General features: G+C 38.2%; 2 protein-coding genes and 1 long non-coding RNA gene across 8 annotated transcripts in view; 1 reads left to right on the forward strand and 2 right to left on the reverse strand.

The window, feature by feature from the left end:
- Positions 1-792: 792 nt before the first annotated feature.
- On the reverse strand, positions 793-1,702 carry LOC112463689. The gene is made up of 3 exons (XR_003041834.1): positions 1,633-1,702; positions 1,277-1,341; positions 793-870 (listed from the first exon to the last, which is right to left on the reverse strand). It is a non-coding gene; the product is annotated as an uncharacterized LOC112463689 (long non-coding RNA).
- Positions 1,703-2,512: 810 nt separating this feature from the next.
- Positions 2,513-5,109, forward strand: LOC112463682 (histone acetyltransferase Tip60). Its single transcript, XM_025030190.1, has 5 exons — positions 2,513-2,613; positions 2,719-2,776; positions 3,258-3,326; positions 3,403-4,492; positions 4,577-5,109. The coding sequence occupies exons 1-5, from the start codon at positions 2,569-2,571 to the stop codon at positions 4,683-4,685; spliced, it is 1,371 nt and encodes a 456-aa protein (XP_024885958.1). The 5' UTR covers positions 2,513-2,568; the 3' UTR covers positions 4,686-5,109.
- A 1,112-nt stretch (positions 5,110-6,221) lies between these two features.
- LOC112463680 overlaps positions 6,222-26,103 on the reverse strand; it is a 123,739-nt gene continuing 103,857 nt past the window's right edge. For 5 of the 6 annotated variants that reach the window (XM_025030189.1, XM_025030188.1, XM_025030186.1 and 2 more), the window contains 12 exons: positions 22,693-22,795; positions 19,190-19,362; positions 16,623-17,130; positions 15,916-16,312; positions 15,539-15,773; positions 14,925-15,096; positions 14,345-14,584; positions 13,757-13,912; positions 12,330-12,481; positions 11,954-12,063; positions 11,022-11,543; positions 6,222-10,844 (listed from right to left, as the gene is read on the reverse strand). In XM_025030189.1, the coding sequence (XP_024885957.1) occupies positions 10,689-10,844; positions 11,022-11,543; positions 11,954-12,063; positions 12,330-12,481; positions 13,757-13,912; positions 14,345-14,584; positions 14,925-15,096; positions 15,539-15,773; positions 15,916-16,312; positions 16,623-17,130; positions 19,190-19,362; positions 22,693-22,795 (2,924 nt within the window). In that variant the 3' untranslated portion in view covers positions 6,222-10,688. The remainder of the gene's footprint in view (positions 10,845-11,021; positions 11,544-11,953; positions 12,064-12,329; positions 12,482-13,756; positions 13,913-14,344; positions 14,585-14,924; positions 15,097-15,538; positions 15,774-15,915; positions 16,313-16,622; positions 17,131-19,189; positions 19,363-22,692; positions 22,796-26,103) is intronic. The other variant, XM_025030187.1, reaches the window with a different exon arrangement.

Genomic DNA, 26,103 nt, shown 5'->3' on the forward strand with positions numbered 1-26,103 from the left:
TTATTATTTTTAAATAAAACAAAACGACTAATTTTACGCAAGTAAGCAGTAATGCTTACCGCAAAGTTGCTCTACCAACGTCCGATACCTCTCCTAGGCCTCCTCATTCTTCTCTCAGGTTCTTCCATCTGAACCCTTTTCTTTTATATCACACAACAGTTATATGTATACAAGATTGATCTGTAACATACGAAAATATTCAAATAAAAATAATGTCTAAGATAAATATCCTGACATCCTAATCCTAATATAATTTGAACTACTATACATTTTAATTATTGAGAAATTATTTAGAAATATTTTAAAACATTTTATATAATAACATTTTATATATTAAGTAATATTTTATACCTATAAATTTTATATTAATCAAGTCATAAATAATTTATTATATATTTAAAAAATATTCAAATATAAGCTAAAATATTTTAAACAACAAATAAGTAGAATAAGTAAGTCCGTTTGTTTTTTTTCGAAAAACTTTCTGAAATGGTGCAATAAGTTAGAGTGAGACAAGTGTATTTTGTTTCACTCTAATCTACTGCACTAGTGCACCAGTTCAGGAAGTTCTTCGAAAAATAACAAACGAAGTGGAATACGACCGTATGAGATATACAATCAAATTACGGAAAGGCTGTTAAAATATTTCATTAATTACACAATGTATTAAACATTTAATACACTATTACATACAGTGATCTGAAAACGATATACTCCGCAAATGAATAATTATTTCCTTTATTAACAATTAATAAATAGATTATGAAATGCTCACCTTATCTGTTAAACCTGGCCGCCTCCTCGGCTCCTCCTCTTCTCCTCTCTCTTCTTTCTCCATTGCTATTTCTTCTTAACATTCACATCTGTTTCCTAAAACAAACAAAATATTGATTACAATTAATCGATTACAAGCAATCACTAGAATACAATTAATCGCGCGGCTCTGCCTCCTCATTCTTTCCTATACTTTCTACGATACTCTCGAAATTAATCACACGTGTACTTAATCATATTGCGACAGCGGAGAAATAAGAGAAAAAATTATAGCACGCTCGATATCAGCGATATTTCACAAATAAAAATCAACACAACTAAATGTATCAGCAAAACGCGGCGTCGCTAAAATAATTGATTCGCGCGATAGATCTTCGGCCGAACAAGACTTTCGAAATACGCGTTCGAACGGGTTATCAATATCCGAGCGCCGAATCTATATCTTTCGTGATGGGTACTGCAATAGATATTAAAGCAAAGTTAATTTACATGTTATACTCACCAATTAAATAAGTCGCGATCCGAGAGCCGATCCGTCTCGTGTCTGTCCACTCTGTCCGCCGCGTTCTGTAAATGAAAGGGGGGGGGAATGTATAAATCAACATGGCGGAGAAATACTATATGCTTGCCTTTTCTTACAATTATTTTATTTGCCTCCTAATGAATAGGCGTATCAATATTGGCAGATATCCGCGATTTCGCGACTGACCGCACGACGCGCCTTCGGCCGAACAAGTACTGCGAATATGTATTTTCAAGAATCTATCAATACCGGAGCGCGCCAAATGTGTACTACGCGCTAGATAGTATAGTTGTAAAGTAAATAACGAACGCAAGGTTAATATATCTTATTTTTACCAGTTAAACACGAGTCGCGACGCCACTCGTCCCGGAGCCGATCCGTCATCCTGTGTCTGGACTGTCCGCCGTCCGGAAACGAAAGAGAGACCGTGACGTAATCAACATGGCGGAGGCGCTTCGTTTCCCGCGCGCCTCGCGGTCAACTTCACGCGACAAGATTGACGCGGCGTCACTACTACGCGTCTTGACGCGATTATACATTTTCCGTACTCCAAGTAGCAAATACTGTATGCTCGCCTTTTATTACGATCGCCAAGCATTAAAACAAGTATTCTTCTCTTTACAAATTACTTTAATTGTGCAACGCAAATGTTACTTATAATTACTTATTAATTGCCTTGCTTTCTATTTGATGATGCGAAATTTACGCTCGAACGGAAAATGCGTACTTACAATCTCGCGAGATTACGGATCCGTCCGACACTCGTCGACGTTCCGCGACAGATGTAATAGATGTATTGAGAAAACGCGATGAGAACTCGCGTGAATTGCGCGGTCAACTTCGCGCGCTCAGAGGGGCCGTACTCTGTTCCGCTAAAATCCGCTTTACCGACAATTGTCGGTGTCGTTGCGCAGCTTTTACACGATATGAAAAACCTGCGCAACGACACTTATCAAACCGACAGTTGTCGGTAGGCAGGAACGGAATACGGGCCCAAGTTACTGCTTACTGCCGCAACGATGCTACACCTGTTTGCTCCCAACTGCACTTTCGCGGACTTTTCACATTTTGGGTGCGTTCGCACGGTTCGCACCCAATAGCGGAGCGCGCTATTAGCAGTCACCGTCGTCACCGACCGAGCAGACCGAGATGCTTCCTCGCCTCAGGTAGTTCCGCACGAACGGCGCTCGCGTCAGTACTGTGTGGTACTGTGAAAGCTTTAAAATAAAAATTGTGCTTGTTGACAGGGTTGAACCGAATTTTAGACTGAAATGATCGAGGAGCACGACGAACGCGAGACAATATGCGACTCGGTGGTAAGTGTGCGCGATACGCCGTGGGCGGGAACACTGGCGGGTCGCCCGGGGACGCACGCGACTCGCAAATGCACGTACACGATGATGATCTAACCTAATTTTCAGAATTCACTGGTAGAAGGCTGTCGTTTGCCGGTCAAGATGCACAGCACGGACGATTGGCGTAAGTAAATTGTACGCGCGTGTTGTTCTGTTCATCCCAAAGAATATGTCGTTATAAAAGGCGTGGCTTTTTCTCTGAAATCCACCATAGTGAGCATGGTTGCGAGATCATCATGTGGCGAGATTGAGCTACATTGTTTTGGAGCATACATTGTATTTTACGCTACTCTATGATGAAGATATTCTGATTGCAATTATATACATTGATCTTTATTGAATTATAGTGATAAACAACATATTTGCTAAGGCCGATTTTATTGCATATGTATATATCACATTTCTGACTGAGATACTTGCTCCATATATAAGATTTAAGAATACATTACATTTGGATGTAACGTAATTTTGTTTACAATTTCGTTACAATTAATATATTTTATATATATGCAAATGTATTATTCTTAAATATATAATAAATAATATTGTAGATTAAAAGTCACAGCAACACAATTTAAACAAAAATCTTCTTGTCTTATCTGTAGCACTAGCTGAAATCATCAGCGTTAAGGAAGTACAAGGCGTCAAGTGCTATTACGTTCACTATGTGGACTGTAAGTAAATCGCTTTAGCGTTTAAGTATGAGAATCATAAGTGTCGACAAGTGTTATCAAAACTGCGCTATTTCAGTCAACAAACGATTAGATGAATGGGTTATGGAAGATTCCCTGGACACTAGAAAGGTCCAGTATCCTCGTCGCGAAGGAACAACGCCCGGAACTGGTGCGGCGACCCCAAAAAAGCAGGCCGTTAGTAGACCTCCTAGTCCCAGTAACGTTAGCAATGAGCCAGTCAACGGTAACGCCGTGCTACAAGCGGCGCTGCAAAAGAAAATGTCTAGGAAAAGGAAAGCGACGTTTCTAGAAAATGAGGACTCTCAAGATGCCCCACCGCCGCCGCCGCAAACGCCGGGTCCCAGGCCCACTGGCTCCTTGGTGGCGCATCACCACGATGATGTAGTCACGAGAATGAAAAACGTAGAACTAATTGAATTAGGCCGTCATAGAATAAAGCCTTGGTATTTTAGCCCATATCCGCAAGAGATGGTGAACTTAACTTGTATATATATCTGTGAGTTCTGCCTAAAGTACAGGAAAAGTCGAAAGTGCTTAGAAAGGCATTTAGTCAAGTGCAATTTACGTCATCCACCCGGAAACGAAATATATAGGAAGGGATCTATATCGTTTTTCGAGATTGACGGCCGCAAGAATAAGAATTACGCGCAAAATCTTTGCCTACTGGCAAAGCTATTCTTAGATCACAAAACTCTTTACTATGACACAGATCCATTTTTGTTCTATGTAATGACAGACTTTGATAGCAGAGGGTTTCACATAGTAGGCTATTTCTCGAAGGAAAAGGAATCGACGGAAGATCACAATGTAGCATGCATTCTTACACTGCCACCGTACCAGAGAAGAGGTTACGGCAAGCTTCTAATAGAATTTTCATACGAGCTGTCAAAATTTGAAGGAAAGACTGGTTCTCCCGAAAAGCCGCTGTCCGATTTGGGTTTACTTTCGTACCGAAGTTACTGGGCTCACACGATACTCGATATTCTGCTGAACGTAAAGCCCGTGGTAGAAAACGAGAAGCCGCAGATAACGATAAGCGAAATCTCCGAATTGACGTCGATCAAGAAAGAGGACGTAATATCGACTCTGCAAAATCTGAATCTCATTAACTACTACAAGGGACAATATATTGTAACACTAAATAGGTAATTTACGGTCAAAATGAAAGAAGATTATGATTTATCTGAATTCGGTGAGATCTTCATAATGATGCATATCTTTATTCGCAGGGAAATTATCGAACAACACTCAACTGCAATGGAAAAGAGACAGATCAGAATAGATCCTAAGTGTTTGCATTGGACACCGAAAGACTGGAGTGTTAGAGCCAAATGGTGAACTTATAGTTCGAGTTGACAATAAAACGATGCTGATTTGTCTTGAAATTATTTTTCAGGCATTCTGAAAGCGAGTATGGTTAAAACGGGTGTACAAAGTTGTACATATATATATTAATTTGCGACCTTGATGGTCTAGCGTTTTAATAAGACTGTATCTGGCGTATTTACGCTCATTGCAATGCTTTAGAACTTGTCGACAAACGCAGATCTCGATTATAGAGGACTAAGATCGTACTGCGCGAGCGCTCGCGAATTTTACCTGACAAAATATTTGCTGTAAACTTATACCTTAAAAATGCAATGTTTTAATATGATGATTAGAATTTTTTTAAAGATTCACAAACCGCTGTACAGTGGTACGAATTTGTACAAATAATCTACCGCTCCTGTAGAATTGTAAATAAATGTGATTTTATAACATACAATTTCCCCACAGCTCAATTGTATACAAAAATTTTATACAGAACTTTATATATGTAGATTTGATCAGAACACAGATTGCTATTTGTAATCCGATTTTTAGCACGCACAGAGACAAATGAAGACGTGCATCATACGTATTGCGTGTATGTAAATATGTACATATCTTTTTCATTCACACTATATATTATTTTGACGTAGTAGAAATGCTTTAGACCATTGCGAGTATTATAAATTATATAAGTACATAACGCATTAACGTATTTATGAATATTCATGCAAGATGTAGAGATCGCGTAAAGCAACTTTATTTTAAAAACTTTCTTTGGACAGGGACAGGCTAAATAGCCTGTCCAATATAGAAATTATATAATATCACAAGTGAAATTAGTATTAAAAGTATAATCCAAAATCGTGAAAAAAAATTTAATGTAAATAATTTTCTAAATTTCTAATTAATGTTATTGAACGCCGTCCGGTATTTACTTTTCAGTAACTTAATTAGAAGCTAAAAATTGAATTTTTATGTTTTACAAGTAGTGTAGTATTATAAGCTTGTAGATGATGAATGCTCCCCATGTAGATTGATATTGATTTTCGTTCTGTAACAGAGAAACCACAATAGAGTTACCAATATAAAATAAATTTCAACTCAATTTGCCAATCCGCTTTTTTAATGTTGTTATTACATATTGAATGCAATATTTCTTAATTTTAGAATATTATTTTATATGAAAGTTTTTAATAGGAAAACTTTTGGTACAAAATTCTGAATTTGTTTTATAAATTTATAAAATTAAAAAATATGCATTTATACATTTTATATTGGTACAAACTTTTAAAACAAGATTTGATTCCTTAATCATGCTTTAAAAAATAAAAAAAAAATTATCAAATCTCACGTAGCTTAATTATTCTCGATTTCCTCATGATCAGAAAACGTCCGTGGTATATTGAAATTCTACTTAAAAAAAATTAATTTTTATGATTTACGCAAAATCCAATAATGTATACCAAATGAAACGGAGGGAGGAAAAGTTCTACTAGTTCTACAAGCACTTACATTCCATTGTGCACTTTGACGAGGTTTACACGAACATACATATAGAAAACATCTAGCACAATACATTTTTATTGCCTGTATTACATAATAGATCAGTCACGTTGTCATCTTTAAAAAATAGTTTGCTTGTACGAATATAAATTACAATTTCACTTTCACAGATTCACGACAGACTTTGTTTCGGTGAGCGAGGAGATAAAAGAAAACAATCTTTAGACACGACTTTAAATACAGCATCTTTTATGTGTATATATATATATATATATATATGTGTATGTATATATATTTTTTTTATATTCAACAGTAACATCACAGTAGCTTCATATACAATAAATCTTTGTTCATAATTTTATCTGTATTCTTTTTGTATTCGTTACCACGTAAGCGCGACACGGCGAGTTCCTAAGATTCATCACGACGACAAGCGGAAGGAAGAAACTCGTGTGCACGCACTTTTCACAATTGTCAGGTCACAATGATCTCACACCGATATGATCGCATGAAACTCGAAACGCTCTTTGATATTTTACGAAAATTGATATCCGGTAACCCTGTCCGTTACACGCACTATTTAGTAACTTGAATCCACGTATACAACAATGTGAATGCGATATATCAGGATGAAAAATTATCAATCAATTAATATAATACAATATCATGGCGAAGCAAGTTGAAATCTGTAAACGATCAATCATATTATTAATATAGTGGAATTAAAAATCCGAATGAACGAAATAACATTTGGGCTAATTACAAACTGATATCGATCACTCAATATTTTCATACTGACAATGAGAGAAATGTATAGTTGCAGGAATCGAGAACCACGACTTTTACTTTTGTATCGGCCACACTGTGGAAATAATTTGAATATCGGTGGGTTATTCATAACAAAATAGATCGTTTTCAGTTTAAGCATATTTAGGAATGATATTTTGTATTCTATCATTCAAATTAAATTAAATGCTTTGCAAAAATCCGAACACACATTCTATAGAATTTTTTTTAATAAAATTACACAGGAGTATAATTAAAAATTTATCATGTTTCACGGGAAGGGTACAGTGCCGCGAAGTAAAAAAAAAAAAGAAATAGTCGTGGTATCTCGTCGCTGCCGTCTGTGCGTGCAATTGAATGAACGGACAATACGTTTCCCCCTTAACAATAACGACAACAACAACAACAACGAGACGATGAAAATCCAATGGCAGCGGTATAATGTCGATAAGAACAGCGAGTATTTAACAAGATAAGAATGACAACACGTACACGGCATCACGACAACGGCATTTATATAGACTATCGCACAAATAACCAGACGCATACCGGAGAATTCGCGAGAAACGCTTAAGATTATGCACAACCCTCGTACATCGCACAAAACGCAGAGATAATCCTTAGCCAGGCACACATTGAGTTCTGCGTGATACAGTGGCACGTCCGAGCACATGCATCGTCATTCTTAATTCCGCGGAACGTCAGAATTTATATAATCGATCAACGTATTTAACAGCCTATTGTAACTTATATGCAAACAACGACTTACAACTGCTTGATAAAATTTATAACAGTATTTTGATTTATTAGAATGGATTAATCGTTAAAAACTTGTCCACTATAAAATGTACAACAGAATGTTACCAGCAAATTTTATATACACAACACAAGCAGCCAAGAAAGATTAAGAGACTGATAAACCTTCAGTTTTAATCCTTCATGGCATTCCATTTGATAGCAAATTATTTTGGCAAAATTGATAAAAATGATCTTACACCCTTTAGGGCAAAAAGATGATTTTAACGACGCGATTTTTTTTTCCCTTTCGAAAATCCGCCTCAATGTGCGTCTGATATTACACTTACTTACGCTACTTACTCGCCGGAGTCCGCTCACGTGGCTCACAATATTTCGTCACGCAGTTTTGACTCGTCGCATTATACTCTTTCTCACCCCTCTCTTTATACGTGTGCACATGTATGTCATGTGTGCGTGTGTGTTTACATTTTAATATATACGTATACGTATATATATATATATTTCTCTCTCTCTTTCTGTTTATTTTTTTTTCATTTGCCTCCTCTATCCCTCTGCGAAACAATTTATTTACACATTTGCGTGAATGTACAGTTGAACAATAGGCGGCAATGGCTGGACAGAATGGCGTTCGATGACTTTTTTCAAATTTTCTTTTTTTTGGGGTGTTCTCGAGGGGGTACCTCGGCTTGGCGCCCTACACTCCCCCCTTTTCGCTCTATCTTTCTTGACAACGAGCAACGCCTGGACTGTCGTCGAGTACAGTAAAAAAAGTTTCGTTTTGTACATTAGTATATACTCGTGCCACGGCGCGAGAGGAGGAAGAGTTATACACACGACAGGCGTAAGTTTGTACTGATTCGTGATATTTTTTTTTTTTTTAGCAAACTCGAGCGCAGGTTCAGATCTTTTCAAGCAAAGATATTTGATATCGGTATTTCAGCTAGTTTGATTTTTGATGCTACAGATTTTCGGATAAACGCGAATAGACGACTCGATGCATTTACATTTGCCAGCTAGATGTTCGCAGAACACATTTGCCATCGAGTCGCGATCGATCGAATATCGTAGATTAAATTGTTTAAACGCACATTAAAAATATTACATATCGGTTCTTAAGCGCAATGCTTATGGTCAATTTTATCGATAATCATATTTGAACAAATCTCGAATCTTATAAATCACTGCGCAATTACGTAATCGTAATTATCACGATAACGAAAAATTCCATCAGTAATCCTAAGTGAACCTGCGCCGAGTTTTACTCCGATAAACATAACGAATGAATAATGAGCTTATGGCGCGTCTCTACATAGATTGGGAGACGTCGTAGGTACAATGAATAATCGAATACACTTCCATCACACACTAAAACTACGCTTACACACTGACAAAGTAGAATTTCGAATTTCACCCGCTTCGCGATCCGTTTTCTATTATCGTGTCCTATATTTGAATTTGTTTTCTGGAAATTATGATTCACTTACGTGAAGACTTTAATACTCATCATTCTCCAAGAAAGTTACTAACTAAAATTAATTAGAAAAATAATTATTATATCCGTGATTTATACACTTGTATCTTAATTTTTTCTTTGTTATGCGCTAAATATATTTACAAAAATGCCTTTTTTGTAAAAAAAAAACCGAATTTGCATAATAATAAGAGTAAACAAATACATGAATTATAATCTGGATAATCGGATTTCGTCGAATGGCGATATTTCGAAACTCTACTTTCGTCCAGCCGCTTGCCTGAACAATAAGACACTTAACAGTTTAGCGCCCTCCGTAGCGGGAGGAGACCGATTTTAATCCTCAACTACTATAAATATATGTATTTGAATGAAATAACAACTACAGTAAGATCAATTTTGGACAATGACAGAGTACAATCATTTTTTATTATTATTGATGTGCCTGTCTAATTCTATTATTATGTTCGACAAAGAAAAAATCATTACATCTTTCTAGTAATAGTAATTTTTAGTAGAAAGTAAAAAACAGAAAGAGAGAGATAGAGAGAAACTCATAATATTATATATTACTATAACTAATGGTACATAAAATGAACTTTCACGCAGTTATTTGGAAAGTAGTCAAATTATTTCATTTCAAGCCCAAGAGTTTGAAAAACATATAGATTGTGAAGCACAAACAATAGTCAGATATCAATCAGACACTATTTCTGGCGCAAAATTGAAAACTGAGAAATCTGCATTGGGAACAGATTTGAACTCACCGTAGTGGTTGAGGATTAACGGTCTTATACCTTTACGCGCATTATACAAGTACCATAATATTACTTGTTACTTATATAATAACATAATATACAGCGGGAAATCGGCGCTGGAAAATATTACGCATCGCGGACGACCAACCGAGATCGTGTAAAAATATTTCCTCCTTTGGAACATCGAAGAAGAAATCGACTCCTGAAAAATATCTTTGGAAAAGGAGATCGCGGAATACGTGTTCTGCGTGTGAAATCGCGCGATTTCTATCTCATTTATTCTCTTTTCGCCTCTCTCGCTTTTTGATATAATCGTTACCGGAGCGCTGCCGGAACCAGGCTAGTCGAGGTCTCGTTTGATATTCGCAAAGATTTCGTCGAAATCACGAAGTGACTCCAATGAAAATCCTCTTCCTTTCGGAAAATCCATTCTCCCATCGGAGAGAGATTGTCGATATGTCTCTTCTCTTTGTAGAAGAATCACGCAACTAAAATTTCTGATCAGTTAAAGTGATCTAGTTGCAGGTCATTGCCGTGAAAAAACTTCGATTATTCGCATGTAATATCAACTAACGTTACATGCGAATAATCGAAGTCTTTTCACGGCAATAATATCAACTAACGCGAAAAGGATGCCGCAACGTTACAAGAGAATAATTTTCTCATCATCAGAAAAATTCATGGGTCCTTTATCGTCACGCGTTTTTCAGGTACACTTCGTCCTTGCGGCACCTTTCGCGTGTTGGTTAACTTTCATAGTCCACAATCGAAACTTTCTTGATCCTGTAGATGCATCCTCTGATACGCCTCCAAACAGCTGTCGACGTTTCTGTATATGCCTGAATTCGCTTGGTACATCAGAGTGTCAAGAATCCTCTCGTTCTTTATAACTTTCGATGGTAATACAATCTGAAAAGAACGAAAAACAATTCTTTTTGTATTTAGAATAACGAAGGAAATAATTTATAAATCTATTTTATAGTAGGAGTTAATCGCGCCATATGATTTTTAATCATTTACGTAAGTTATATTTAATTGCTACTTTTTATTTTTTAATATCATCCACATTTTTCTTTTAATATCTACCCTGATTAGTTCTTGAGGCGTTATCTTATGTAACTTGAGGTCCCTGCTGAGCCTGTCCATGATGCACTTGAACTCCACCTTGGCATCGATCTTGGTCGACTTAGTTTTGATTCTGTGCTTCGCCCAGTTCAGCATCGCCTCGAACTTCTTGACCTCCGCTAGTTCGAGGCTACGGCACATGATCATCTGCACCATCGATTCGCTCAGAGTGACGAAGTCCGGATGGTTAAACAGCAACTCGGCCCGCGTCTCGATGAACGCGAGGATCATGTTGACCAATTCCGAGGCGGACGTGTAACGCCAGTAATAATTCTCAAGGGCGCACAACATCACGCAGACAATCTCGACCCTGAGGAATTGCTTGGCGTGGTGGAAGCAAGCCTGAAGAAGTTCCGGCAGGTCGTAGTGCTCCGCGGCACATATCAGACCAGGTATGTTCCTGCATGTCAATGGACAGGACCCGGTGTGCAGGTAGTCCAGCAGAATTCGGAAAGTCTCTGGATCGAACTCGATGATTTCAAACTGAAAATATTGATGTTTATTAATAGAGGATCAAAACTACAATCACATGGCCAATTGTGGCTTCGAGATTTTTTTTAATTGGTCTATAATATTTCTTAGAATATTAATTTAGTGATTTTTATATTAACCAATAATCACTGGTTATATAGCTGGAATAAACATATTAAACATTAAACTTATTTTAGAGCAAAATAATAGAAAATAAAAACATTTCATCTTACAGGAAATATATTGCAAAATATTATTAGCTGTTTAACATAACTTTAACATAATTTTGATACAAGTGATAAATCGATTATGTATTTCTCAGCGAATTTTAATTTCGTACGATAACGTGAACTTTCTAAAAATCCTCTACAATCATTTTCCTCAGTACCGAGATACGCATTAATCGTTAACGTCTCACTCACCTCGGTCTGTGCAAGTTTAGTTCTATCTACTTTCTGCGCGTCCGCGCAAACGCTGAGTCGCGGTAGTGCCAATGATTGGGGTGCTTTATCCTTATCCTTTGCTTCCTTATCTGTAAAAAAGATAATATTTAAATTCTATCCTTTCACTCAGTCGCAAAAGAACGCAACATTATGGTACGAATACATCTTCATATGTCGTTATTAAACATCATTACTATTTTATTATTACTATTTTATTATCCCTTTATACGACATATTTATCTATGAGTTTAAAAAATTATGCATTTTAGTAAAATTAATTTAGTAAGAGTAAAACTAATAAGTATCTGATACGAGATAAATTGGTCCTTTTCTTCGTAAGAATTGAGACACGTACTAGTGCAATCCTGCGAGCTGGCCCATCGCTTTCGATCCTCGCTCTGCAGAGTGCTGCCATGTTTTCTGATACTCCTTCCCCAGCCTGCCGTGATCGTACCCAGTCGAGAGAAGGCCCGTTTCACCATCGGCGACGAAGGGACACTTTTGGGCCTAAACACATCAGAACCAGTATCTCACAGAAACCGCGGAGCGGCACCTCGAGGTATGGAGATGGGATTTACGGGCATTTCACGCAGAAACAAGGACGACTCCGGGTCCAAGGGAGGGGAGGGAGGACTGAGTACAATTGGAAGGGACGAATATCGAATATAAAGTCAAGTCGAAAGAAACAAAAACGAGACAACGACGAAAGCTCGATCACTCTCGAAATTTGTACTAGACAACGTGCGAAGGATCGAAACAATTTGTGCGCATAATTCATCGAATCCAAAGCAGCGATATAAGAACTTATTTTCAATTTAATTAATACAGTTGGCAATTATTACATGAAATTTAGAATATAAAAAGAACAACGGGGAATTGCACTAATATAAAATTATTGGCAATAATGCCACAATAAAGGTAGACGAAAGAAAGCATACGTGATATCAACATTATTGACGGAAACGAGTGAGAAAAGAATATATATATTATAACAAATTATAATATACAGATTCTTGTTTTTCTAAGATACAGATTATGAGAGAAAAAGAACGTCTCAGAAAAATATTGACGAGCAAATGACAGATTTCATTCGTAGAATTTTGAACAAGAATTGTCGTTTTTTTTTTCTTCAGTAATCCAAGCGAGGCGAATTCGCCACGTGAATCGTATCATTCGACAGAATATTGCAAGTGCCTCTCAGAGAAGAGCATGCTTACATAAAGTATATTGATGATACGTGATTTGATTAAGTTTGCAATTTTCATGTTACACGGTAATAAATAAAAAAAAGTTACGAGATAATCATGCGGTGCCATGAGGATGGGAGACATGGATGTGCCGTGAAAAGATACATATATTACGATCAAGTAACTATATAGAAGAAACATTCGGCATTGAAAATCGCAGGCATTAGTCTTACCGTTCAAGATTTTTCAATTTATTCTCATTAGAGAAATCCAATTTCTATCTCACGTAAAGTATCGCATAATCTACATTCTTGCTCGAGCTTTGATTGAGACGAGGCCGTAACCGACGTTCTAAGCGAACGCTCACCAAATCGTCAATCAATTTTGCAACCAATATTTTGCGGATTTGTTTAACATTGTTCTCAATTCGTTTAATGATTTTAATTTTTAAAGCTTACCAGTTTTCATAATGACGCATTCCAACGCTTTAACGAAGCGAATTTCGATATCAACGATTCCGAACTGGATTCATGATAAACTAACAGATAAATAACGGGCTAACGACAACATTCATGATTATATTATTGAAACGCACCTAGGACTCTCCATGTCGGGAACTTGTAGGTAATTCGAGCTCTTCGGCTTCTGCGGGCTAAGCAATGTCGGCGCCGGTCTTGCGAGCAACTCAGCAACCGGTACTTGCGGGCTTCCGAAGCCCGCTTGAATTCCATATAACATTTCTTGAAACACTCTGTATAAAGACAAATGCATATCGATCAATTTTCACAATAATGTTGAACGTTAGAACATAAACGAGTGTTTTACGCTCAATTATTTTTTCATGCTTCCACTTAACAGATATGTCTTTTACATTGTTAATCAACCGGTCTAATTAGCGGAATTTACTTATTCATTTATTCTCTTGATTATTTCACGCGCATCTGTGAAAAACGTTGAGCTAATTAGAAAATACTTATTTTATTTAAAATTAATGAACCAGAAGAGAGGAACCGTTGTTTCTGGCCAATAAATTATCGAAAAACATTTTTCTAAATTAGACAGATATAATCAAAGACAATAATTTAAGTTTGTTAGACATTAATTTACATCTTCGCAAAAATTATTATATCCTAAACTTTATTTTGTTTGCGAAACAAGCAAATGTCATGCTCATATTTGTTACCTGCTTCTTACTGCTAGAATTGCCCTAACGCCGACGAATCGGACTTTTTGTTTTTGCAGTCCCGGCACGAGGAAAGACACGTCGAAAAGACTAGTGTTCACCGTTATGTTCGCTGAATTATTGAGGAAGACCTTAGTAAAGTCCTTTGCAAGGTGATCATAGTCTTCGAACTGATCTCGCACAGAGTCCAACAATGGTGAAGACGGTCTCATGTGTCCAATCGGTCGCCAAGAACCTCGTCTGAGAATCAATAATCATAAAGTTAATCCTACTGATCGAGCAATATTAATCGAATATTTTAAAATCGACTACGCAATTAACGAATTACACGCAGAGTTAATTAAATAAGTTATTTATTAAATACATTTTAATGTAAAAAATATTTTGTATACGTTTAAAATATACAAGCAATACCAAGTCAAATAACAAAAACTTTAATGGAATTAATGCATTAATGCATATTAATTTAATGCAAAGTATTTTCAGATTGCTTTTTTACACATACAATACCCGGTTTTACGTATACAGTATCATTTTAGTCGAAATTTTGAAATATTATTTTGTTATGATTGCGTCTCACCTGTATGGTTTCGGAATCTGGCCCGTTTCCGCGTGATTAGCGAGATTCGCCACGATATCCTCCAACATTTGACTTCTCGTCCGTTCCTGCATTCTCGCGAATTTCGGCGCGGAGTAACTCGCCCTTTCGCCATTCACGATTTTCGTTAATATCCATTCTCGGAACATCGGACCTGTTGCGCCCGAAAATCCAATTCAATAGATAAGTTCAACGTAAGGGAGATTTTAAATTGATATAATCTTGAGATAGCCAGCCAATTTAATGTTATCATTTACATTGCCATTATTATTTTTCTAATTAAAAGCTCGATAATTGTAGCGTAACGTCAAAGTGGAAATTAACAAAATAATATCAAATTTATTGAACTTTGTCGCAAACCATATATAGATTATAATGAAGATTATTATGCAAATTATGTAATTATATTGTCATTTAATGCATCCATAATGCCAATGATTAAATGTTAAATAAAATATTTGCTGTGGTAGAGAGAAAGAAAAATGTATAACTCTCTCTGTTTGATGTGATAATTTTTTATAAAAACAGTTTTAAATCGAATAAAATTAATTTCCCTCAGTCACGCTAAATTTTTTTATATGAAAATGTAATGATACCTTTTTCGAAGACACTTTGCTCCCATAGATACGGTTTGTAGGCCCCAACTTCATCCCTTGTAACTACGGACACCTCGTATCTCGTGATTTTCCGCTTTATCCGTGGACTCACTCGCACCAAGATAAATGTGTGCAAAAAGTGCGACTTGATGCAAGCTGGACTGAAGGTCGTGTTGTCGGCTTCCAAAAATACGATGCACACTATATCGTTGCCAATGTGCCTTTTTCTCTGAAGCTGCGCGAGCGAAGAGAGAGAAGAAAGAATTTTTCAATTAAATCCTCTTGGCGCGTTTTATCATTTAAAATTTTTCTATCGCGTTAAACGAAATAGTTCGATAAAACTAAAATTGAGATAACAGTGCAAATAGATAGCTCACTTTTTGTGGATCGTGTTTCTCGTAAGGCAATAAGGTAGACACGTGGAACATTATCTCGATTCCCCTCCAATTGGTGTAGACAGAATATAGGCCCGTCAAATCGTGTACGGTGTCGAGACCACCTTTGTACTTGTCAAATCCCTTCAGCCTGATCTTGTCTCCGAGAATCTGCAGGAACTCCTCGAAGAGCAGCGAGTTGTCGTTGTTATCGAGTATCTCCTCCTCGGTGTACTGGTCTTCCTGGACATAAATCAACCCCACCTTCAGCTCAGACTTGATAAAAACTTGATCGAGCTTCAGAAGTTCTTCGGGCGTATCTGGCAATTGGCCCAGGATTAACGGCGGATTGATGTTCACCTCCTTGCCGAGACTACGTACCACTTCTTCTCGATTATACCTGCAAAAAATATATGTCTCACGTATCCTCGAAGAGATATTGATTGTAACATTCATTCAACTGACAATTTTAACTTGTTGAATGTATTTGACTGCCAGAATAAATTTCCAATACAATTCTAGTACATACATGATTAACAACGTGTTTTACCACAACTTTCATTATTCTAGGAACATCTAAAATATTTATATTTGGTGTAATAATTTATTTAGTCTTATTAACGTGTGTAAATTAATTATTTTAACAAAAAATATTCCTAAATACGAAATACTACATATACGCTAGAATAAAACATAATTTGGGGAATTACCGGTCGGCAAAGACGCAGCTGGCGGGGATAAGGCCGTGGACCGTGTAACTGATGGCTCTGACCAAAATCCTGAACTGGTCACGATTGTTGAGCGTCTCTTGTTTGATGCTGAGTATCACCGGTCCCAAATCCTCGTCGTTTGTAAAATAATTCCAATGCTCCGAGCCGTAGAAATATTTCTCGTAGGTCTCCTGTTCGACGGAGGTGAGCTCGAAACCCTGATTCTTTTCCCATTGCTCCTCGATGATGGTCTTCTTTCGAGGTGGATCGTCCGTGTCGCCTGTCTCATTCTCCGCTTCGAATAGGCAGGAGACACTCTTCTCCTGCCGCTTCAGCATCGACGGACGCTCCTCCACGCTCCGTCCATCTATCTGTTCGGGATCGGTACCCTCGTGTTCGCTCTCACTCTCGTCCCAGATCGTGTCTGACGTGATCTGTTGCCGCGAGCATTCGATCCAGTAGCCGGGTGTCGCTATCAGGTTGTGCGGGAACTCTTGGCAGAACTCGTCTACGGGGAAATTTATTTTCAACTTATGTCTATTTCTAATTCCACTCATTATAGACTTTATTTTCTAGAATGAGCAGTGACGAGCAAATTAAATCTCTAGAAAAAATACAATTAGAGTAAATCGTTAGAACGAGTACAGGATTTCTATGTGATAAGCCGTACTTGCCGGAATTCTGTGAGCTATTTCGATTCTGCCTTCGAACAGTAGAAGTTTTGTAGATCAAGCGAGAAATCATTAAAGAACATAATCACTGTGTAATATCATAGCGCAAAAGTTATTACATAGTCGTGGCACATCGTTGTACGTAAATGCAATAATCCTCAACGTTTTCATCATGAAGCGGACGTCGATTGGGCAATTTCGCTCAAAGCGAGATTAACGTTAATTAAACCCGTTCGACTAGCGCTCTTCTCAGCGAAGCAAATTGGTGGGAAATGGCGCCGATGGTGTCTTTGTTCTCCGCGGATACGAAAAGAATTGGTCGGATCATCCTCGAGGCGAGACGAGGGTTTGTTCAGAAATTAGTGAAACGAAGAGAACGAGATGAGAGTAAGAGGTAAAGAAAGAAAGAGAGATGGACATCGAGAGGAGAAGATGGAGTAAATAATATCCAAAGACAAGCACTCTGCCTGAAAATAATTAGAAAGGAATCTGATCCAGCGAAATAGCGCCTCGAGAACAAATCGACCGTGAGGTAGTTATTATTTTTCAGACAGAGCGCTTATATCTTTGGATATTATTTGCTCTGTCCCCACCTCTCGATGTCCATCTCTCTCTCTCTTATTATTGTAGAACCCAGATGCGGAGATTTTCCTTCGCACAGCGCCGGACTCACATCCACTCAAGTACGTATCTCCGGTAATATGTTTCTTCTTGTCCGCCCCCGCGCGCTCTGTCGCCTCGTTTTATCAATCTTCGTCTTCCTCTCTGTCCGCTGCTCCTTCTCCCGGCTGTCGACGATACCGCAGTCGATTCACTGTAAGGTAGAACACCAAGCTGTTTGCAAACAGGGCTTGGTATTCGAACTTAGAGTGAGCCGCCCGCGGTGCCCTCCTCTTCTATATGGCTCTATGGCTCCTGCTATGCTTCTATATGGCTCTATGGTTGCTGCGAATCGACCTAATTGCCGAGCGCTTTGTTCGCACATAATGGCCATCCATATCTCACTGGCAACCCGAATTTCGACACGCCGCCGGTGGCTATGGTTTCCTCGACCTCCTTGAGGAAACCGTGAGATTTCTTCAGTTCCCGAAAGGGATTGTACGTCAAAGGAATAGATAAGATTTCTTAACGGATCAACATTTTAATACCGACTGATATGTGTATGACACGGGGTAAATAAATATTGGTATTTTTATCGATCGGAATCCGACGTCTAATAATAATTTTTATAAATTTTACTTTGCCTTCGTGCCTTTGAAAACTGAATAACGGCACGTTCAAAAGCATAAAGACAAAGACAAAGTGTATAAAATTCACCAAAATTATTATCAGACATAAGAATCTCACCCGATGACCGAACATATCAATATTTATTTATTGTAGGATAAATTGTTATAACGACGATAGAAATTTATGCGAACATTATTTCAATGATCGCAAATTAATACTTGAAGATTACATCAACGCTCGCAATTTAATTTGCTCTTAAATTATCTGATGCACGCGATGACCCAATGCATCGAATACAAACTGGAGAAACGCGACGGCCATTATTTGTTTTTTCACGATCGTAACTCTACCACATTTTTAGACTGTGAGACTTACACTCGACTATTCGAATCCGGCATGACAAAGTAACTTCGTACATATAATCGTGCGTAATCTCAAGACAGGCAGAACCACCTGTAGCTTCATCTCATACATATGCAGTCTTCCAAAAGTCGGTGGCACCGGGCTCGTTTGCGAAAACACGGTGTGACGATGAGAGAGGGGGAGAGAGAGAGAGAGAGAGAGAGAGAGAGAGAGAGAGAGAGAGAGAGAGAGAGAGAGAGAGAGAGAGAGAGAGAGAGAGAGAGAGAGAGAACGACGGCCACCGGCAACGGTGACAGTACTTACCGGAGCACGCCTGAGGTGGCAGCGGGAAGATCAGGGTAGTCGAGGACTTTCTTCTCGCAACTGCACAGCCTAAACTTTGTGGTTTGAAGCTGCGCAACTGCTGCATGAAGTCCGAGCACTCCATCAGCGCCACGTCGGCAAAGTGCAGATCGCAAAGTATCTGGTTCTTGAATCTGAAATGCAGAACAATCCTTAGAGTCATTCGTTGAAAACGAGCGGTGCTTTCACGCGGCTGCTTCTCACCCAAGAATTGTAGAAAGGCATCTCTAAAGCCGCGTTTACAGCATCAAAGTGAACATCAGCTAATGGCAATGAATGACAATAGACGTGTTTTCTTGAAATTAATCGTAAAAATATGAACAAACGGATCTTATAGCGAGCGAATATAATAATAATTGCGGTATTTTCATTCGGTGGTGCGATAATATCTTCTTTTATCGTGTAACCTTAGTTGATTGAATTTGATCTTGTCAATCGTGGAAACCACAAACGATCGAATCAATATTCGCAGTAAAAGCTGAACGTACTTATATAAAGAAAGAAATAATTGAGTGGACGGATCTGATTATGTTAGACGACAAAAAAATCTCTTCGATTGATGCATTTCATTTCATTTCAACGTGATAAAGCTCGCAAACTCAAACGAGTCTTATCACGGATGAAAACAATCAAGAGGAACGAAGTTTCGTGAGAGTTGAGATTGCTCGATAAAACGTGAATCCGTTGTGGCGTCCCGACGGCGGCTGTTATATTGGAACACGTCGCTCCCTTATCTCCTTTATCGTTCACTTTTATCGCATGGGTTTACGCGATACCAATTAAAATCATGGACCACGCCGAGATTCGCTATAATAGAAATCGTGATGATCCCTAAAAGAACACGTTTGATCTCCTTTGCAATTTATTTATTTTCCGCGATATATCATTAAATTTCGAAGAATATTGCTATTTATTATCAAATATATAATTATTTGTTTCAAAATTATAATATTTATAAATTTAAATTAATATTATAGTAATAAATATTTCTTCCTTTACACTTTGCATAAAATTTACGAACAGGCCAAAATATCGATTTACTTCTGAGAAATTCCAATTTATATATCATATAGTATATCACTTGCAACTAAGTTTCTCAATGTACTCTTATACTCGTTAACAGTCTCGTTAATACTCGTCGATATTTTGCGAGTTGTATTCGATAATGACGACTGCCACGGACACAAATCATAGAAAATATTATTTCCTAGGCTTCACATGACGTTTCTATTTATATTTCCCGTGCGGTGTCAGGCGGCGGCCTCGTAATAGTGACGCATTAGCGACTTGCGTAAAGGTTGTAGAACGACCGGTAATCGCATAACGTTACATTAAAATGTCCGTTCCAATTCCGGCCTGCATCTGACAGGATTCCGCACGTTATTTCCACGGCCTGCCTGCCGATCCGCGCGACGGAATAATAAAAATATTTTTCGATAATCCCTCGCGCTCTCGGCGGAGAAAGCTTGTCGAGGGATGACATTATGACGCACTGTGACGCGGGGTTTTCAACGCGCGGCAGCCCGGCGATAACGCCCGTCGTAACGTTCGTTGAATTCGCAAATGGGCTTCTGAATCGGCCGGCCCGATATGGAAAAATATCGTTCGTCCTTTTACCCGCGGGAAGGCCACGTTAAAATCGCCGATTCAACTCCACGTCGCACGTGACTCGCGATGGGATGGGTTCCCGATAGACTGAGCCTCGCCGATGATTCCCCCGTATGTGACGTAAACGTTCTCGAATGGGAAACGCGATATCGATAGCCGGGCATTCATTTCGAGACACCGAATCTCATCGGCCATGTAAATTCGATCGGATGCACGAGCGTGCGAAAGTGCGATATTCTCGCGCGGAGGCGGCATTTGCGACCGGCCGGAACAGAGCGCTCGCGTGACTTCCTAACAAAACCGGGATGATTTTCTTTCCGTGAGGAGCGTGTCGCAATTTCGTGGAATTTCAGCCGCGTCCAATCAGATTAATCGGGAATCGAATTTGCCGGCGGCCGAACGCTTGATTTCACGCTTTGTCTTTCGATTGTCCCCGTGTCCCGTCATGTTTATCGGACGCGGGATTTCTACGTGCGTCGAGAAAGTGGTAAAAGTCGAACGGCGACGTGATGTATTGGCGGCGAAAAAAGCGCCTTCCTCTGTCGCGATCTATTGACGTCTTTCTCACCCTGGCGAACAAAGTGTTAAATCGCGAATGGAATCTCTGTTTGTATGGCGATGCGTTACACAAAAGCGCAGCTACGCGACTGACTCCCCGACTGACTGAGTTTCTCGCGCTATACATCAAAGGACACGCACGTGTTACTCGTTCTCGTACCTTATTTCATCTGCGGATTACTGCGCAGATTGGTGATACAGAATTATGCAACACATATTCAAAAGATGAAAGAAATTATTATTGTATTGTACGTGAGATGATGAATAAATCGTTATATAACAATAAAATTAAGTCATACTTCTTACTCCAAAAAATAGATCAAGTTACATTTATTTATCGATTATATTATTTTAGGCGTCCGTGAAATACGACATCCATCTCATCATGTCTTGAGTATTCGCTACTCAATCTCCCCAAGACTGAAATATCTTGAGAATTCAGCATCATGGGACCGTCCATGCCAGGGATCTCGTTTCATAAGCGTCGGCTTGGTTTTTAAAATATGAAAAAGGAGTCGAGAGTAATAGCATCGAGAGCAAATAGCATGAATATAATCCTGTTGAATGCCGTATAGTTATTTACGTTCCCCTTCCGGCAAACTGTGTTAAATTGTAAATAAAAATTATTCTCGCGCGCAACATTTCGCGTTGCCAATATTGTAGTTATCAACAATAAAACTTGACGCGCTTCACTGTATGATTTACCGTTATCCAAAATAATAGCGCTCTCAGATACAAAATGTAAAGCGTATTCACTCGTCGGACGCGGCTCCATTTTGCACGCGGCTGAATGCAGATTGCGTGAAATCAGGTCGGGGGGTAATAAAAAATAATAAATCGACGAGCGAAATAATAAATGATAACCCGGATGATGAAATCGCAATTTGTGACTAAGCATTTTTCTGGCAATTTCCGGGGGCATGCATTACCTTTCTGCACACCGCGAAACGATATAAAATCATGGAATTTCATGCACATACTATAAGCAATGCAAAATCGAAACCTTTCAATAACCGGAGTGTCCAAGAAAAAGTGTATCTGAAGATTTTTACGAGATTAGCATTTCTTCCAAGGTATTCTTGTAAACGATTGGGTTAACAGGCGAAATCATTACAATCACGTGAGCAGTTTCGAATGGGAGTGCAATAAAACGAGTATGATAATAAAAGGATAAGAGGCGTGCTCCCACGCTAATGAGCCGCGGCTTAGGTACGACAATACTGATTAAGGATAATATCGTTTTACGAGTTTGCCGGAAGCGTAAACCGCACCGAGAAACGCGATTCTATCTTACTCACCGTCTCGCCCGCTTTTGATTGGGTCCCGTGAGATTCAGGCCGCAGCTGTTACATTTTAGGCACTCCTCGTGGTAGTGGTTGTTGTCGTACAACGGCGACGGTTCTTGAAACAATAAGCCAAGAGATAGAGTTCAGTCTTGAAAAGAGATGTCGCGTATTATGTGGGAAATGCTTGCAGCGAATAGATGTCAAAACAAGAAAAAAAATCCATAAAATTTTCAGAAAAATTTTTTCATAATTGAACGCAGATTCTGCAATGCGGAAGCAATTCCAAAATCTTATATCTTTCTCGCTGGAGCCAATTTCGCGAAACAAGAAATAAAATTATGTGCCAATGTTATTTCAAATATATAATATGTGACCGAACTATCCTCCTCAAATATGTATACAATTCCACGTGTTACATAGGTTTTTAAAAAATCTCTGCTATCCACAAAACAGAATAAAAATCAATACAGAACTAAAAATTATGAAAATGGCGTTTGATTCTTTATTGCACAACTGCATCCAATTAATAAAGTATCTCTTATAATAATAATAGATACTCCGAATGTCCGCCCTGTATTCGGTAAACAATTCTGGGGGTCACATTTATGCTAGATTTCGTGAGGGAACTGATGCAAACATCCAACGTAAATAAATTATTTGTGCAGTAATTAAAGAGAATAAACGTTTCTCTTTATGTTCGCGCGGATTTTTTGCTCGTTTTCGCATCCTTCATTCAATAAGCATCTCCCACGCGCGCGTCGCGCGCGTAATACCCTCTTTCTCATTATCGCGCCATTAAAACCACCCGGCTGTTCGGGAGAACTTGCGCATCATCCCGTTCCATTTACACTATTTTTCTACCTCCGTGTTTCCCGACACCCTGCCCTCCCCCTCTCGTTCTCATGTCCTTACTTAACTACCCGTTCCGCGAGGTCGTGTCGAGCTAAGCTGGGGTGTGGTCGGCGCTCTCTCGTGACACCACACCACCATGGCACGGCACGGCACGGCACGGCACACCGGAGGCCGTAAAGAATTCCAGCGCATGCCAGGCATGGAATTTTGATATCGAGAGGAAAACGGGCGTCACGGCGCCACGCCGGTCTCGCCAGGAAGCAGGACGACGCGACGTGGCGTTCGTGACCGCCGCGATATGTACTAATTGCACGCATGCACGCATGCACATCCATCAATGGGAGGCTCTCTTCTCACACATATGCGTACTCCATTTCGTGACTACAGAATTAATGGAGTTGTTCCAAGTTAGGAATATTTAATGAACGTGATTCCCATTCTTAGTTCTGTACTTGGCAAAGCTAAGGATCTTTAAGACGACGTAATAAAAAGGAAATATATTTTGAAATATAAAGGAAACGTGATAAAAAATCTAAAAAATTCCTTTTTTCCTTTAATTCATTAACTTAAAATAAATTTTTTGCAAAACAAAAAATATTTATAATATGTAATTAGAAGATAATTTATAAATGTTAATTTATGAAACCAGATGCAGAATGATGCATTTTTCGGAGAAAAGTCACGATATGAATATTCGTGTAATGTTTGTTATATATTTGTAATATTAAAAGTTGTTCGAAAAGATTATTCGTATGCTTTACAATCGCTTAGATCAAGTCAAAGGTTACAGCAGAAAGTCAGGGAACGCTGTAGACGTGACAAGTGTAACAACACTCCTTCCCGCATACGAACCATATTATAGATTATGCCGACTTGTCTCGTTGTTTAACTTGAGTTGTTGTTAGAAAGTTAGGTATATACAATGTAATTATTATTATGTTTTAACAATGACGGCGTATATCTTGAATAGAAATGGCGAACTCGTACTCGATAATTGAAATTTGATGAGTTAAAATTGTAATGGCTTCCTCACATACACACGCACAGAAGATGTTTGTTTTAAATTAAACGAGAAATTCATATCTATTAAAAATCATATTTAATGTAATTTTAATTGGTGCAGCATTTTGCATAATTTAAATTGTAATATTAATATGTTATAATAATATTCTATACAAATAACATGTTATAGAATAGAAATAATTACTTATTCGTATCAAATTTGTAAAATATTGCTATTTCGCAAGTAAATATAATTACGGTATTGTAACGTTATTTTCATTTGCAAGTATATTTTAAGTTTACGACGATCTGACAATTTTATAGTTTATTTTTTTTGAATAATTTTTCAATTAAAATAATACAAGAAAAGGTATATGTAAACTCTAAGTGTGTACAAGTTTTATAAAATTTTGTCAGCAAAATAAGTTTACAAAATCGACTTTACCAAACGACATTATTTCGAACGTATTCCGAAGGAAACAGAATCGTATCGAATAAGTTATTAATATTTACGTGCTGTATCAAGAAAAGTTTAGGAGGCGCCGATGAATTTGAAATATAAAGTAGCTATACATCGCGACAATCTCGTTACAAGTTTTCACGGACCGCAATATATTCCGTGCAAAATATCCAGATGACGAGCGAAATTATTCGTAGCGCAACTGTATAGCACGTGATATGACATAAGATTACGCTCAATGGTATATTGCTTCACCCAACGCATTATATTCTTTCTACCCTCGATTTACGCCATCCAATATACTTTACATGCGAGCTTCACGTACTTTAGGCTTCTCCCTTTCTCTACTCTAATGTATTTTAGGAATCAAAATCAATTCCGTGGTTCGCAAAAATCTTTTTTTTATTGTAAATAAAATTTAACGCGACGCTATCATTCATCGCGTATCGCGTATTAAACGTAAAGCATAAAATTTTTAACACCTTTTTTGGCGTCCTAATATCACTGAAAAGTACTTCGTATCACGCATGATTTTTGGCGGAAGCAAAAATTGAAAATTTGGTGGGATAAAACGGATACAGAATAAATTCGCAGGAAAAAAAACATGAAGCAAAAACGCTTGCATTGTAACGCGAATCGACGAAATGAAATTGCATAAGGCCGCAAACGAAACTGCGGGAACTGTCGATTAACCCGCAGTTTATATGTGCAGATGATATATGTATATGTCAACACACCCCCGTCGCGGTAACGTGATGTGCACATATTTCTTCAGGTTTCGTTTTTTTTATATCTCGAAACACGGCGCGATGCAAATCTCGTCTGAAATATGCAGGAGCCAGGTCAAATTCTAACGAGCGTCAACCACCGAGATAAAACATGCGCTTTACCTCGATCTCAAGCAAAGATTCGGAAAAAAGTAGGAGGTGACGAAGGAGTCTCCTATACTATTCCACACGTGCCGCGACGGCCTTATTTTTAACTCTTCACCTACGACGATTATGCTACATCCAAAGATAAAACCGTGTTCTTATTTGTACATTCATTACGCGACAAAATAGAGTATCAGGAAAATGTCAAGTAATATGGGACGTGTAATCAACATTTTA

The sequence above is a fragment of the Temnothorax curvispinosus genome, unplaced genomic scaffold (assembly GCF_003070985.1).
Source record: "Temnothorax curvispinosus isolate PA1 unplaced genomic scaffold, ASM307098v1 QBEX01013556.1, whole genome shotgun sequence".
Taxonomy (NCBI): domain Eukaryota; kingdom Metazoa; phylum Arthropoda; class Insecta; order Hymenoptera; family Formicidae; genus Temnothorax; species Temnothorax curvispinosus.

Excerpts from the sequence above, each read along its gene's own strand:
- LOC112463682 (XM_025030190.1), top strand. The coding sequence starts at position 2,569 with ATGATCGAGGAGCACGACGAACGCGAGACAATATGCGACTCGGTG. Across the intron at positions 3,327-3,402 it reads TTACGTTCACTATGTGGACT|TCAACAAACGATTAGATGAA; the intron begins GTAAGTAAATCG and ends GCGCTATTTCAG. Across the intron at positions 4,493-4,576 it reads TATATTGTAACACTAAATAG|GGAAATTATCGAACAACACT; the intron begins GTAATTTACGGT and ends CTTTATTCGCAG.